Below are 13,488 nucleotides of genomic sequence, written 5' to 3'. Positions count from 1 at the left end.
AAATAACTTGTCCAATTCTTATAAAAGAAAACATGAATTTATTGTAAGACCCAGAAATTGTACTCTAAAAGTACAGCATAGTTAATAGAACATAGTGATAATATTGTAACAATGTTGTATAAAGACAGATGGTAACCAGTATATTGTGGTCAGTACGAGTAAGGTGCAGAACTGTCCAATCACTACAGTGTGCATCTGAAACTAATATAACATTGTATGTCAACTACACTTCAACTGAAAAAAAAGAAAGATTACTCTTGAGCCCAGAAGGAAAAAAAATTTTTTTAAATAGTAAGTAAAAATAAAATTTCAGTAATAACTACTGTTTAAGTATAATCTATTTATTCTACAATGCTTTAAGGCTTTATATGTATATATGTCTTTTAAACCATTATAATGAGAATGATAGTTTTACGAATGAAAAAAACTAAAGCAACAGGGGTTAACTAACTTTCCCAAAGGAACGCACATGTAGTAAATGGTGGGGCTCAGATCATGCTAAACAAGAGAATGATGCTAAACAAGAAAACCCTACATTCTATGGTTCTGCTCTTGCATGAATTCACTAATGTATAACAAAGACTGAAATATGATGGAAACTGATTCTCCATTGTATTAATCTAGTCTTCCCTTGTTTGAATTTTCTGAGTTACCTACAAGTGAAAGTAAAGAGAAATTCCTACCTCCATAATCTTTAATTATCTAATATTCCAAAACTGAGTACCAATGGGTAGACAAAAGATTTAATAAATTTGTATTTTCTCAATTATGAAGTTTATGATGTTGGGTAAGGTGTGAGTGACGTCTAAAGTCCTTACCACATTCATTACATTTATAAGGCTTTTCACCAGAATGAATTTTCTGATGTTGAGTAAGTTGTGAGCCACGATTAAAGGCCTTCCCACATTCATTACATTTGTATGGTTTCTCACCAGTATGAATTCTCTGGTGCTGAGTAAGATGTGAACCACGAATAAAGGCTTTCCCACATTCATTACACTCATAGGGCTTCTCACCAGTATGAACTCTCTGATGGTAAGTTAGCTGTGAGCCACGAATAAAAGCTTTACCACATTCCTTACATTCATATGGTTTCCTACCAGAGTGAGAAATCTGATGTAGAGTAAGTTGTGAGGCACAAATAAAGATCTTCCCACACTGCTTACATTCACAGGGATTCTCACCTGTATGAGTTCTCTGATGTTGAGTCAATTGTGAGCTATAAATAAAGGCCTTACCACACTCTTTACATTCATAGGGTTTTTCACCAGTATGAATCCTCTGATGCTGAGTAAGATGTGAGCCACGAATAAAGGCTTTCCCACATTCCTTACATTCAAAAGGTTTTTCACCAGTGTGAATTTTTTGATGTTCGGTAAGTTGTGAGCCACGAATAAATGATTTCCCACATTCTTGACATTCATAGGGTTTTTCACCAGTATGAATCCTCTGATGACGAATAAGCTGTGAGCCATAGTTAAAGGCCTTTCCACACTGCTTACATTCATGTGGTTTCCTACCTGTATGAATCCTCTGATGTTCAGTAAGTTGGGAGCCACGAATAAAGGACATCTCACAATCTTTACACTTATAGGGTTTTTCGCCAGTATGAAGTCTGTGATGTAGAGTAAGCTGTGAGCCATAACTAAAGGCTTTCCCACATTTCTTACATTCATAGGGTTTCTCACCTGTATGAATTCTCTGATGTTCCGTAAGTTGGGAGCCACGAATAAAGGCCTTTCCACATTCTTTACATTGATAGGGTTTCTCTGCAGTATGAACTCTCTGATGGTAAGTAAGTTGAGAGCCACGAAAAAAGGCCTTCCCACATTCATTACATTCATAGGGTCTTTCACCAGTATGAATTCTTTGATGCTGGGTAAGATGAGACCCACGAATAAAGGCCTTCCCACACTCTTTACATTTATAAGGTTTCTCCCCAGTATGAACTCTTTGATGATAAGTAAGCTGTGAGGCACAAATAAAGGTTTTTCCACATTCCTTACATTCATAGGGTTTCTTAACATGAACTCTCTGATGATAAATAAGTTCTGAGCTCTGAATAAAGGCCTTTCCACATTCTTTACATTCATAGAATTTTTCATCGGAATGATCTTGCTGATGTTCTGTAAGTTGAAAGCCATGGATAAAGTATTTTCTGCATGCTTTACATTCATAGGATTTCTCAGGAAAATGAATTCTTCGTTTTAATGTAAGGGATGTGGTCTGGCTAAAATTGGGAATTTCTTTACAAGTGATTAATAGTTGCCTGAAAAGTCCCTCTTTATTTCCTAATTGGCTTTCAACCTGGTCTTTGCATTCCCTATTATCTTGAAAACTTTTACACTTATGTCTTGTAAGCTGTTCTATTATCTCCCATTGAGATGATTCTATTTCATAAATTCCTCTCTTTGAGGACAGCTTTTTGGTCTCACACCTGGATTCCCAGTCTGTAAGATAACAAGAAAGTAAATTTTATTTTCATATTCCTTGAAAAATAAAAATCTCTAAGGTACTAAGAGTAGACTCAAACTATCATACTCGTAAGATGTCAATGGAATCAATGGAGCAGAAAAGAAATATCCAGAAACGACACCATTATAAGTGCAAATTTAGTACACCATAAAGCTAGCAGCTCAAATCAGTAGGAAAAACATGAACTCTTTTTAATAAGCAAAACTGATAAACATATGGGTAGAAATATAGAAAAAAAGATAAAACTGCATTGCATTGATTCCTCATATAATATAGTTGGACAAATTCCAAATGGATCAGGTGTCCATATTTATACAAATGAAACCGTATAAATAATTAGAATAAAAGTTGGGTGACTTCTTCTTATAAACTAGGAATGGGGAAAAATTTCCTAATCATAATTTGATAAAATGACCACAACAGGGGTGCCTGGGTGGCTTAGTAGGTTAAGCCTCTGCCTTCAGCTCAGGTCATGATCTCAGCCCCACATAAGGATCTCTGCTCAGCAGAGAGCCTGCTTTCCCCTCTCTCTCTGCCTGCCTCTCTGCTTGTTGTGATATCTCTCTCTCTGTGTCAAATAAATAAAATATTTTTTAAAAATGACCACAACACAGTTAAAAAAAAAAAAAGGTGGCATGTCAAAAACAAGATAGGGTAAATGAAATGACAAATATTTGCAAAATTTCAATATGCCTATTATATACCTAATATATAAACAGTTTCTAAAATCACACTTAAAAAAAGACTACTATAGGCGCGCCTGGGTGGCTCAGTGGGTTAAAGCCTCTGCCTTCGGCTCAGGTCATGATCCCAGGGTCCTGGGATCGAGCCCTGCATTGGGCTCTCTGCTCAGCGGAGAGCCTGCTTCCTCCTCTCTCTCTCTTTGTCTGCCTCTCCGCTTACTTGTGATATCTCTCTCTCTGTCAAATAAAATAAAATCTTAAAAAAAAAAAGACTACTGTATAAAAGTGGACATCAGCACTATATAAAAATGGATTAGGAAAATGGACAGTTGATAGAAAAGTAATGTAAATAACTTTTAACCATATGAAAATATACTCAAATTTGCTCTTAAGATAATGCAAATTAAAGCTACACAGAAGTGATATTTGGAACTCTCATAGCTTGCTGATGGGAATGCAAAACAGTACAGCTGCTTTGTAAAATAGTTTTGTACTTCTTCAAAAAGTTAACACAGAGTTGCCACATTACCTTGCAAGTTCACACCAAGTTATATGCCCAGCAGAAGTGTCCAAAATAGAGTTACCACATAACCCAGAAATCCCACTCATAGGTACAGAGCCAAGAGAACCAAAAATGACCTGTTTTTGTAGATATGCAGACATTTGCAAACGACATATCTGATTAAGGGTTAGTATCCAAAATCTATAAAGCACTTACCAAACTCAACCAAAAACCAAATAATCCAGTTAAGAGATAGGCAGAAGACACAAATAAATACTTTTCCAAAGACGACACCCAGATGGCTAACGGACACATGAAAAGATGTTCAACATCACTCATCATCAGGGAAATGCAATCAAAACCATGACGAAATACCACCTCACACCTTTCAGAGTGGCTAAAATTAACAACACAAGAAACAATAGGTGTTGGTGAGGATGAGAAAAGGGAATCTTTTTGTACTGTTGGTGGAAATGCAAACTGGTGCAGCCACTTTGGAGAATAATTTGGAGGCTCCTCAAAGGTTAAAAATAGAACTACCTTTGATCCAGCAATTGCATTCATTACTAGGTATTTACCCAAAGGATACAAAAATACAGATTCAAAGGGGTACCTGCCCCCAATGTTTACATCAGCATTATCAATAATAACCAAACTATGGAGAGAGCCTGAATGTCCATCAAGTGTTGAGTGGATAAAGAAGATGTGGTATATATTTATATTTACTTAAAAATGCCCTGCACTCCACCTAACCATTCCTCCTCCCTCCCCAAATCCAGGCAACCACTGATTGTTTTGTTAACTGCACTATTTGCCTTTTCCAGAATGTGATATAGTTGAAATCATAAAGTATGTAAATTCTTCAAACTGGCTCCTTTCAGTTTCCTTCATGTCTTTCTATCACCCAGTAGCTACTTTGTTTTTCATTGCTGAATAATAGTCCTTTGTATGGATGAACCACATTTAGGTTTATCAATTCACAAGGACATCTTAGTTGTTTTCAAGTTTTGGCAATTATGAAACTTCCATAAACATTTATGGGCAGGTTTTTGTATAAACAAAAGTCTTCAATTTATTTGGGTAAATATCGAGGAGAACAATTACTGGATCATACAGTAGGACTATGTTTAGTTTCATAAGAAAGTACCAAACTGTCTTCCAAACTGCCTGTACATGGGGCACCTCCATGACTCTGTCAGTTAAGTGTCTGACCCTTGATTTCAGCTCAGGTCATGATCTCAGTGTCATGAGATCAAGCACCACATTGGGCTTGGCACTTATTGTGGACTTTGCTTCAGATTGTTTTCCCCTGCCTCTTTTCCCCCACCCACGCTCACACTCTTTCTCTCTAAAACAAAGCGAACATACAAACACACAAAGTAGCTGTTATCATTTTGCATTTTTGCCAACAACGAAAGAGAGTTCCTGTTGCCCACATTCTTGATAGCATTCGAAGCTGTCAGTGTTTTGGATTTTAGTCATTCTAAGGAATATGTAGTTATGTCTCATGGTTGTTGAAATTTGTAATACCCTAATGATATACAACACTGAGCAAATTTTCATATACTTATTTACCATGAGTTTATCTTCTCTAGTGAGGCATCTATTCAGATCTCGTGGCCACATTTAAATTGGGTTGTTTTGTTATTGTTGAGTTTTAAGAGTTCTTTGTTTATTTTATATGTAAGTCCTTTATCAGACATTTGTCTTACAAAGACTTTTCTCCCAGTCCATTGCTTGTCTTTTCATTCTCATAACTGTCTTTCACTCAACAGAAGTTTTTAATTTAATGAAAACCAATTTTCAACTTTTTTGTTCATGATTATATTTTTGGTGTTTCTGTGAAAACTCATTCTGAGCCCAACATCACCTAGATTTTTCCCTCTGTTATCTTCTAAAAGTTTTATAATTTTGCATTTTTACATTAAGGACTATGATCTATTTTGAGTTAATTTCTGTGAAAGCTGTAACATCATATCTAGATTTTTTTTAACATGTGTATGTTCAGTTGTTCCAGCAACATTTATGAAAAAGACTATCATTTCTCCATTGGATTACCTTTGCTCATTTTTCAAGGATCACCTGAGTATATTTGTGTAGGTCCATTTCTAGGGTTTCTATTCAGTTCCATGGACATATTTATTCTTTCACCAATATTATGATGCCATTTGATTACTATAGTTTATAGGAAGTCAAGTTTGTCTCTCCTTTCCTGCATTACTACTGTCTACTTTTTGTTATTTTCACTTCTTTTAGTTGATTTTTGTAGAACAATGTTTAAATTCCTTTCTCATATCCTTTTATGTACAGTTGACCCTTGAACAATAAAGGGAGTTAAAGGGTACCATGCAGTCAAAAATATGCATATAATTCTTGACACCCCCAAAACTTAACAGCCTACCATTAACCAAAAGCTCAACGATAACATAAACAGCTAATTAACACATAATTTCACATTATACTATATACTCTATTTTTACAATAAAGTAAGCTAGAGAAAAAAAATTTATTAAGAAAACCATAAGGGAGAGAAAATATATTTATAATACTGTACTGTAAAAAATCCATGTATAAATGGATCTGCACAGTTTAAACATATGTTGCTCAGGGGTTGACAGTATATATTTTTATGTATAGCTATTTTCTTTGTTATTACTGGTGGGGGTGTTACATTTACTAACACTAAAGTTATAAAATTATAAATACATGCTTTAAAGTTGTAACACTCTAATTTAAATTTATGCCAGCTTAATTTCAGTGACATACAAATACTTTACTCCTTGACATCTCAGTCCTCGCCCCTGTGATTGTCAATGTCACAAAATCACACCTTCATACATTTGTGCTAAAAAACAAACTGCCTCTGAATGCATTAGTCATTTAAAATACGCAGAAAACATGATTTGGAGCTACAAACCAAGTTAGAATAAATACTAGCTTTTAGACTAATAACTGTGGGTTGCTTTCACTAATTGTGTTGGTCTTTTAAATCATACAGAAGACAAAAAGTAGTTACAAACCACTGTTACAATAATAGCTTTTAAAATTGCCCATATATTTACCTTTATTCTTTATTTCTCTATATGGCTTCTAGCTATTGTCAAGTGTCCTTCCATAAACAGTTCTTGCAGATCAGGTAGAGCGGTCACAAATTCCCTCAGTTTTTATCTGAAAATGACTTAATTTTTCCTCACTTTTGAAGCACGGTTTTCCTGGATATAGAGTTCTTGGTTGACAGTTTTTGTCTTTTAGGCATTCTGAATATATAATCCCACTACCTTCTGATATCTAATGTTTCTGATGAGATCTCATCATCTCATTGGGGATCACTTGTGTGTAATTAGTTGCTACTCTCTTACTGCTTTCAAGATTCTTCGTCTTTGACATTTGAAAGTTTGATTAGAATGTGTCTTGGTGTGGGTCTCTGAATTCTCCCTACATTAAGTTTGTTGAGCTTGTTGTATGTTGCCCTTTCATAAAATTTGGAAAGTTTTTCAGCTATTGTTTCTTCAAATATTGTCTCTTTTTCTCTGCTTTTCCTGGGACTCCCACAATGCATATGTTTGGCTCCTTCATAGTGTCCCAAAGGTCCCTTAAACTCTATTTACTTCCCTTGAACCTTTCTTCTTTCAATCCTCAGACTGTATAATTCCCATTATCCTATCTTCAAGTTCGCTGATTGTTTCTGCTGGCTCAAACCCCTCATTGAATCCCTCTAGTGAATTTTTCATTTAGATTTTTGTACTTTTTAGCTCCAGAATTTCTTTTTGGCATCTTCTTAGGTTTTCTATTTCTTTATTGATATTTCCATTCTGTTCATATATAGTTTTAGGAACTTTCTCCATACACTCCTTTAGTTGTCTATCTTTAAGACTGTTGTTTTAATCTCTATGTCTAGCATATATATCATCTGGTCTTTTTAAGGAACAGTTTCTGTTGGTTTTTTTTTTTCCTTTAATGGGCCATATTTTCCTTGTTTCTTATACCTTATGATTTTTTGCTAGAACACTGGACATTTTATATAATTCTAATAATAATGTGTTAACTCTAGAAATCAGAGTCTCTCCCCTTCCTCAGGGTTTGCTAATTTTTGTTACTGTTTTTGTTGTTTTGATCATTGTAGGCTTCTGAGCTGAGGACCACCCTTGGATATAAACTTCAGGTCTTCTCAGGTCTTTTTTGAGCCTTTCCCTGAGTATGCATGATCACTTTCTAACCTTCCCATATATGTAGTTGTTTTTGAATGTCCTAGTCTTTAACATCTGGCTCCCAAATGGGAAAAAGAAAAATGAACATGTTGAGAAAAGGAATGCCAGCCCTTTAAATCCACTGCAAGTCACTTTAGCCAGAAGGGGAGGGACTTGCAGGAACTGGGGAGGTGCAACAATGGCCACTTCTACTTTGTCTACAACTCTGTGATCAGGACATTATCAGGAAACATAATGAGAAAACTCAACACTGTAAACATGTCAGTTTTCTCCCCAAATGATCTATAAATTCAATGCAATCTTAATAAAAATTCCAACCTATCTGAGAAGAGAGGGCTGTCAAGCTAATTAGAAAGACATAAGACCATGAAGAGTCATGCCATTCTTTTTTTTTTTTTTAAGGTTTTATTTATTTATTTGACAGAGAGAGATCACAAGTAGGCTGAGAGGCAGGCAGAGAGAGAGGAAGGGAAGCAGGCTCCCTGCTGAGCAGAGAGCCCGATGCGGGACTCAATCCCAGGACCCTGAGATCATGACCTGAGCCGAAGGCAGCGGCTTAACCCACTGAGCCACCCAGGCACCCCGAGTCATGCCATTCTTAAAGAGAAGATGAAAATATTTTCTCCACTAGGTAGCAAGATGCATTAAAAGCAAGTATAATTAAAATAGTGTGGTATTATCACAAGGTTTAAATATAGAAAGTACAAAAATATGCCCACATATAAAAAAAGAAAATTGTATTTCATAAAAGCAGCACTTTAGTGGGGGAGAAAATAAACTTTACAATTAATCTTGTGAAAACAACTACAAGAAACTGGACCCCTATTTGAAGATCATGAGAGAAATCAAGTATAGGTAGGATAAAAACCTCAGTGTGGAAGGCAACACTAAAAAGCTTTTTAAAAATACTTGTATAGAAGAATATATTCATGAATGAAAGGTACAAGAGGATTTATTTTATTTTTATTTTTTATTTTTTTGAGAGAGAGAGGGCTAGCTAGGCTATGGGAAAGAGAGAGAATCTTAAGCAGGTTCCATGCTCAGCATGAAGCCAGGCACAGGGCTCAATCTCATGACCCTGAAATCGTGACCTGAGCTGAAATCAAAAGTCAGATGCTCAACCAACTGAGCCACCCAGGTGCTCCCAGAAGGATATTTTGTAATAGCTCACCAAAAATATCCATCATAAAGTAAAAGATTAATAATTCTACTACTTTAAAAGTAGGAACTTTTATTCATCAAAAGTTCTAGAAAAAGAGTGAAAAGCCAAGCCACACAGCAAAAGATACCTAAAACACAAATATAGTAACTACAATATACCAAAAAACCCATCTAACCAGAAGAGAAAAATTAACAAACCAATAGAAAAATAAGCCAAAGACATGAACAGGGATCTATAAAAGTTCTAAATGGTGCATGCATATATACATACACAACACACACACACACACACACACACACACACACACACACACACCCAAACTCATTAGTAATCAAGGAGATGGAAACAGTATTTCAATGACAGATACAAACCCACTAGAGTCGCAAAAATTTTTAAATCTGCACTCAAGGATGTGGTGCAATCAAATTCTCATATACTATTCATAGGAGTATACACAGGTACAATTACTTTGGAACATAGCTTGGCATTATCTAGTAAAATCAAGAATATCCGTATCTTCTGACCTGGCACTTTTATTCTTAGATAGATATCCCAGAGAACCTCACGCTCAGGTATATAAGTAAACATGTCAAGTGACGTATGTCACATTACTCTAATAGCCAAATTTAAAATGACCCAAATTTTAACCAAGAATATACTGAAAGTTAATAACCAAGAGTTAATTTTGGTCTATTCAAACAATGGAATTCTTACAAAAATGAATGAACTGGAGCTACGAATGTGGATGACTCTCACAAATTTAACAATGAATGAAAGGAGCACTACACAAAAGGATTCATACAATATGATGTCACTCACCTAAATTCTAAAACAGACAAAATTAAACAATACTTTTTGAAATGTATACATAGGTCATAAATATATATATTCATAGGGTATTTCTGGAGTCCTGGCAATGTTCTGTTTCTTGTCATGGGTGGTTATTCATCAAACTGTACAAATGTTTTATGCACTCTCCTGTGTATTTCACTATTCAAATAGATTTTTAAAAATTATGTGGCTGGTTTTTTTTTTTTTTTAAAGATTTTATTTATTTATTTGTCAGAGAGAGAGGGAGAGAGAGCAAGCACAGGCAGACAGAATGGCAGGCAGAGGGAGAAGCAGGCTCCCTGATGAGCAAGGAGCCCGATGTGGGACTCGATCCCAGGACGCTGGGATCATGACCTGAGCCGAAGGCAGCTGCTTAACCAACTGAGCCACCCAGGCGTCCCTGTGGCTGGTTTTTTAATGTTAGCAATACTGACTAAATGAAAATTCTGTAAATAAGAACACTCGCTTCCCCTAAAGCTCCCTGTAGGGAGCCAGAGCAAATTTGGAACCTGATGTTTGTATTCTCCTTTCAACTGAAGAAGTTTGAGTTGGCCCAGTGTGGTAGAACAAGAAGTAAAGAGATGGCAATCCATATAAAAAACTAGATTAAGTAGGGATGCCTGGATGGCTCAGTTGGTTAAGCCACTGCCTTTGTCTCAGGTCATGATCCCAGGGTCCTGGGATCAAGTCCCATATCGGGCTCCTTGCTTAGCGGGGAACCTGCTTCTCTCTGCCTGCCACTCTGACTGCTTGTGCTCTCTCTCTCTCTGACAAATACATAAATAATAAAAATCTCTTTTAAAAACTTAGACTAAGGGACGCCTGGGTGGCTCAGTTGGTTAAACAGCTGCCTTCGGCTCAGGTCATGATCCCAGCGTCCTGGGATCGAGTCCCGTATCGGGCTCCTTGCTCAGCAGGGAGCCTGCTTCTCCCTCTGCCTCTGCCTGCCATTCTGTCTGCCTGCACTCGCTCTCTCTCCCTCTCTCTGACAAATAAAATCTTTAAAAAAAAAAAAAAAAAAAAAAACTTAGACTAAGAGATACCAAATTTATTAAATGAGTCTGGCATCAATTAGAGATCAAAGGGATTCTTCTATGTCTAAAGTATGAAATGCGTTACAATCTAATTTTTTAAAATAAGTAATTTCTTGGGCGTGTTATAAAACTGTCCAGCGAGGAAGAGAAAAGGCATCCAGCAATGGCTATACCTGTAGCTGAAAGAAGCAAGGAAGAATGGGAGGTGAAGAAATATAGCTTATTCATGGCTATCAACGAGAGCAGAGTAATGGAATGGAAAATGTAACATCAAGCACAATTTTTTTTTTAAATACGGAAGACATATTTTACCAAGAGCACATAGGATTTTGAAGGCTCACTTAAATCAGAGGCACACTGATTTCTACAGATCTCCTCTACAGGTGTGTTGAGGCCGAAGAGGAATGGTCTTACGAGGTTTACTATTATATGATTATAGCTCAGAAATTACTGTAAGAAAACCTAAAATATCATTACTGAGAATGAGACCAGGGAAGATTTCTCGGGATGCAATGAGATATACAGGCTGAGACCCAAAGAAGCAGAGCAGTTAGTCAGATGAGTAGGGCATTCCAGACAGAGTGAGTGATGTAAGGGGGTGGAGCACATGTACTAGATATGTAGATATTAGATGTATCTGAGATAATGAATGAAGGCTCCTGTGGCTGGAGTCTAATGAGAAAGGGGAGAGATATCTAAGGTAGGTCTTTCTGTTTCACTTTGTTCCCATTTTATTTTCTATACAGTATCCAGAGTTGTCTTTGAAAATAACAAGTTTAACCACATAACTCTCCTACGTGAAACCAGCGAATCATTACTGTAGTTTCAATGTAATCCTAATTCTTTTGTCACGGCATACATGTCCCTACATGACCTAGCCCCACCTCTTCATTTTCAACTTTTTTTTTTTAAGATTTTATTTGTTTGAGAGAGAGAGTGAGAGAGAGCATGAGCGGAGAGAAGGTCAGAGGGAGAAGCCAACTTCCCGTGGAGCTGGGAGCCCGATGCAGGACTTGATACCAGCACTCTGAGATCATGACCAGAGCCGAAGGCAGTGGCCCAACCAACTGAGCCACCCAGGCGGCCTTCATTTTCAACTTTTATTATCCTTCACCCACTGGATCAAAAATATAAGTAAAAAATTGTTATCACTGGAGAAGGAGGGCTATTCCCTATTTGAAAATATAAGGGAATGTGAAAGAAAAACAAGGAAGTGGTAAATGGGGTGAAGAAGGGGTTTCCTTTGGTAACTGATGCTAAAGCTATTTTGCCTTCCAGTATTCCTTCAAGCTTCTACTCCACAGGTCTTAGTCTGGTCTTTGAGGAGAACTTCTCAGCTATTATCTCAAAGCTGCAGCCAACAAATTAAACGATTTGACTGTTCTCCACAATGGCCTCCCCTTGTTTAATCATCTCTTACTCACCTGAACTCTGACTTCTTGACACATCCTGCACAACCTTCCAGGGCTCTTTCCCTTGCTTCAATAAGGAAAGCACATCTGCTTTAGAAATGGAAAATCCTGCTTATAAGAATGGAAAAAGATAATTATACTCTGCTTGCCCAGAATTAAAATTGAGTCCATTTTTCATGAAGTAAGAAGGTCAATTACAGAAAGATTCAGAGAGTGGGGCACCTTGGTGGCTCAGTGGGTTAAGTGCTGGCCTTTAGCTGAGGTCACAATTTCAGGGTCCTGGGATCCAGCCGGGCACTGGGCTCCTTACTCAGTGAGGAGTCTGCTTCTTCCTCTCCCTTTGCCCCTCCCCTCACCTTGTGCATTCACATGCTCTCTGTGTCACTCTCTCACGTGCAAATAAATAAACACATCTTTTTTTTTTTTTTTTTAAGATTTATTTATTTATTTATTTGATAGTGATCACAAGTAGGCTGAGAGACAGGCAGAGAGGAAGAAGCAGGTTCCCCGCTGAGCAGAGAGCCCAATCCAGGGCTCGATCCCAGGACCCTGGGATCATGACCTGAACTGAAGGCAGAAGCTTTAACCCACTGAGCCCCCCAGGCACCCCATGAATATGTAATCTTTTTTAAAAATTCAGAGGAAGGATATCTGAAGAATAGAGAAGATAAAGGTATTCAATGGAGCTGTCCACTTTAAAGTCTATAAGCCACAAATAACTTGGGTGAAATTCAGCTAGGTACTTGAAATAGTTCCTAAATTTCACAAAGACCGAAGTCGAATTATTGGGACCAAACTCACCCAGTGAGACCAGGTTGCTATAGTTTTCTAACATCACATCTCTGTACAAGTCCTTTTGTTCCAAGTCCAGGCACTCCCACTCCTCCTGGGAAAAGTCTACGGCCACATCTTTGAACAACACCAATCTCTGAAATGACAAGTCCAGGTGTTAATGGCAAAATAAAGAAATATTATTTATTTTTTAATTTATTTTATTTTTTTTTAAAGATTTTATTTATTTACTTGACAGAGATCACAAGTAGGCAGAGAGACAGGCAGAGAGAGAGGAGGAAGCAGGCTCCCCGCCGAGCAGAGAGCCCGACGCGGGGCTCGATCCCAGGACCCTGAGATCATGACCTGAGCCAAAGGCAGAGGCTTAACCCACTGAGCCACCCAGGCGA

General features: G+C 37.2%; 2 protein-coding genes across 2 annotated transcripts in view; one reads left to right on the top strand and one right to left on the bottom strand.

Annotated features, from left to right (window-relative positions):
• Positions 1 to 13,488, top strand: part of LOC111161453 (zinc finger protein 527) — a 511,863-nt gene that overhangs the window by 384,925 nt on the left and 113,450 nt on the right. The gene's annotated exons all lie outside the window — the stretch shown is intronic.
• The window catches only part of LOC111161451, a 678,116-nt gene continuing 665,355 nt past the window's right edge, over positions 728 to 13,488 (bottom strand). The window contains 1 exon segment of the mRNA XM_022525111.1: positions 728 to 2,132. Within this exon segment, the coding sequence (XP_022380819.1) occupies positions 763 to 2,132 (1,370 nt within the window). The 3' untranslated portion in view covers positions 728 to 762.

Source organism: Enhydra lutris, unplaced genomic scaffold (genome assembly GCF_002288905.1).
Source record: "Enhydra lutris kenyoni isolate GAN:26980312 unplaced genomic scaffold, ASM228890v2 scaffoldscaffold85, whole genome shotgun sequence".
Taxonomy (NCBI): domain Eukaryota; kingdom Metazoa; phylum Chordata; class Mammalia; order Carnivora; family Mustelidae; genus Enhydra; species Enhydra lutris.
Note: the sequence above shows the minus strand (reverse complement) of the source record. Positions and strands in the feature narration are given on the sequence as shown.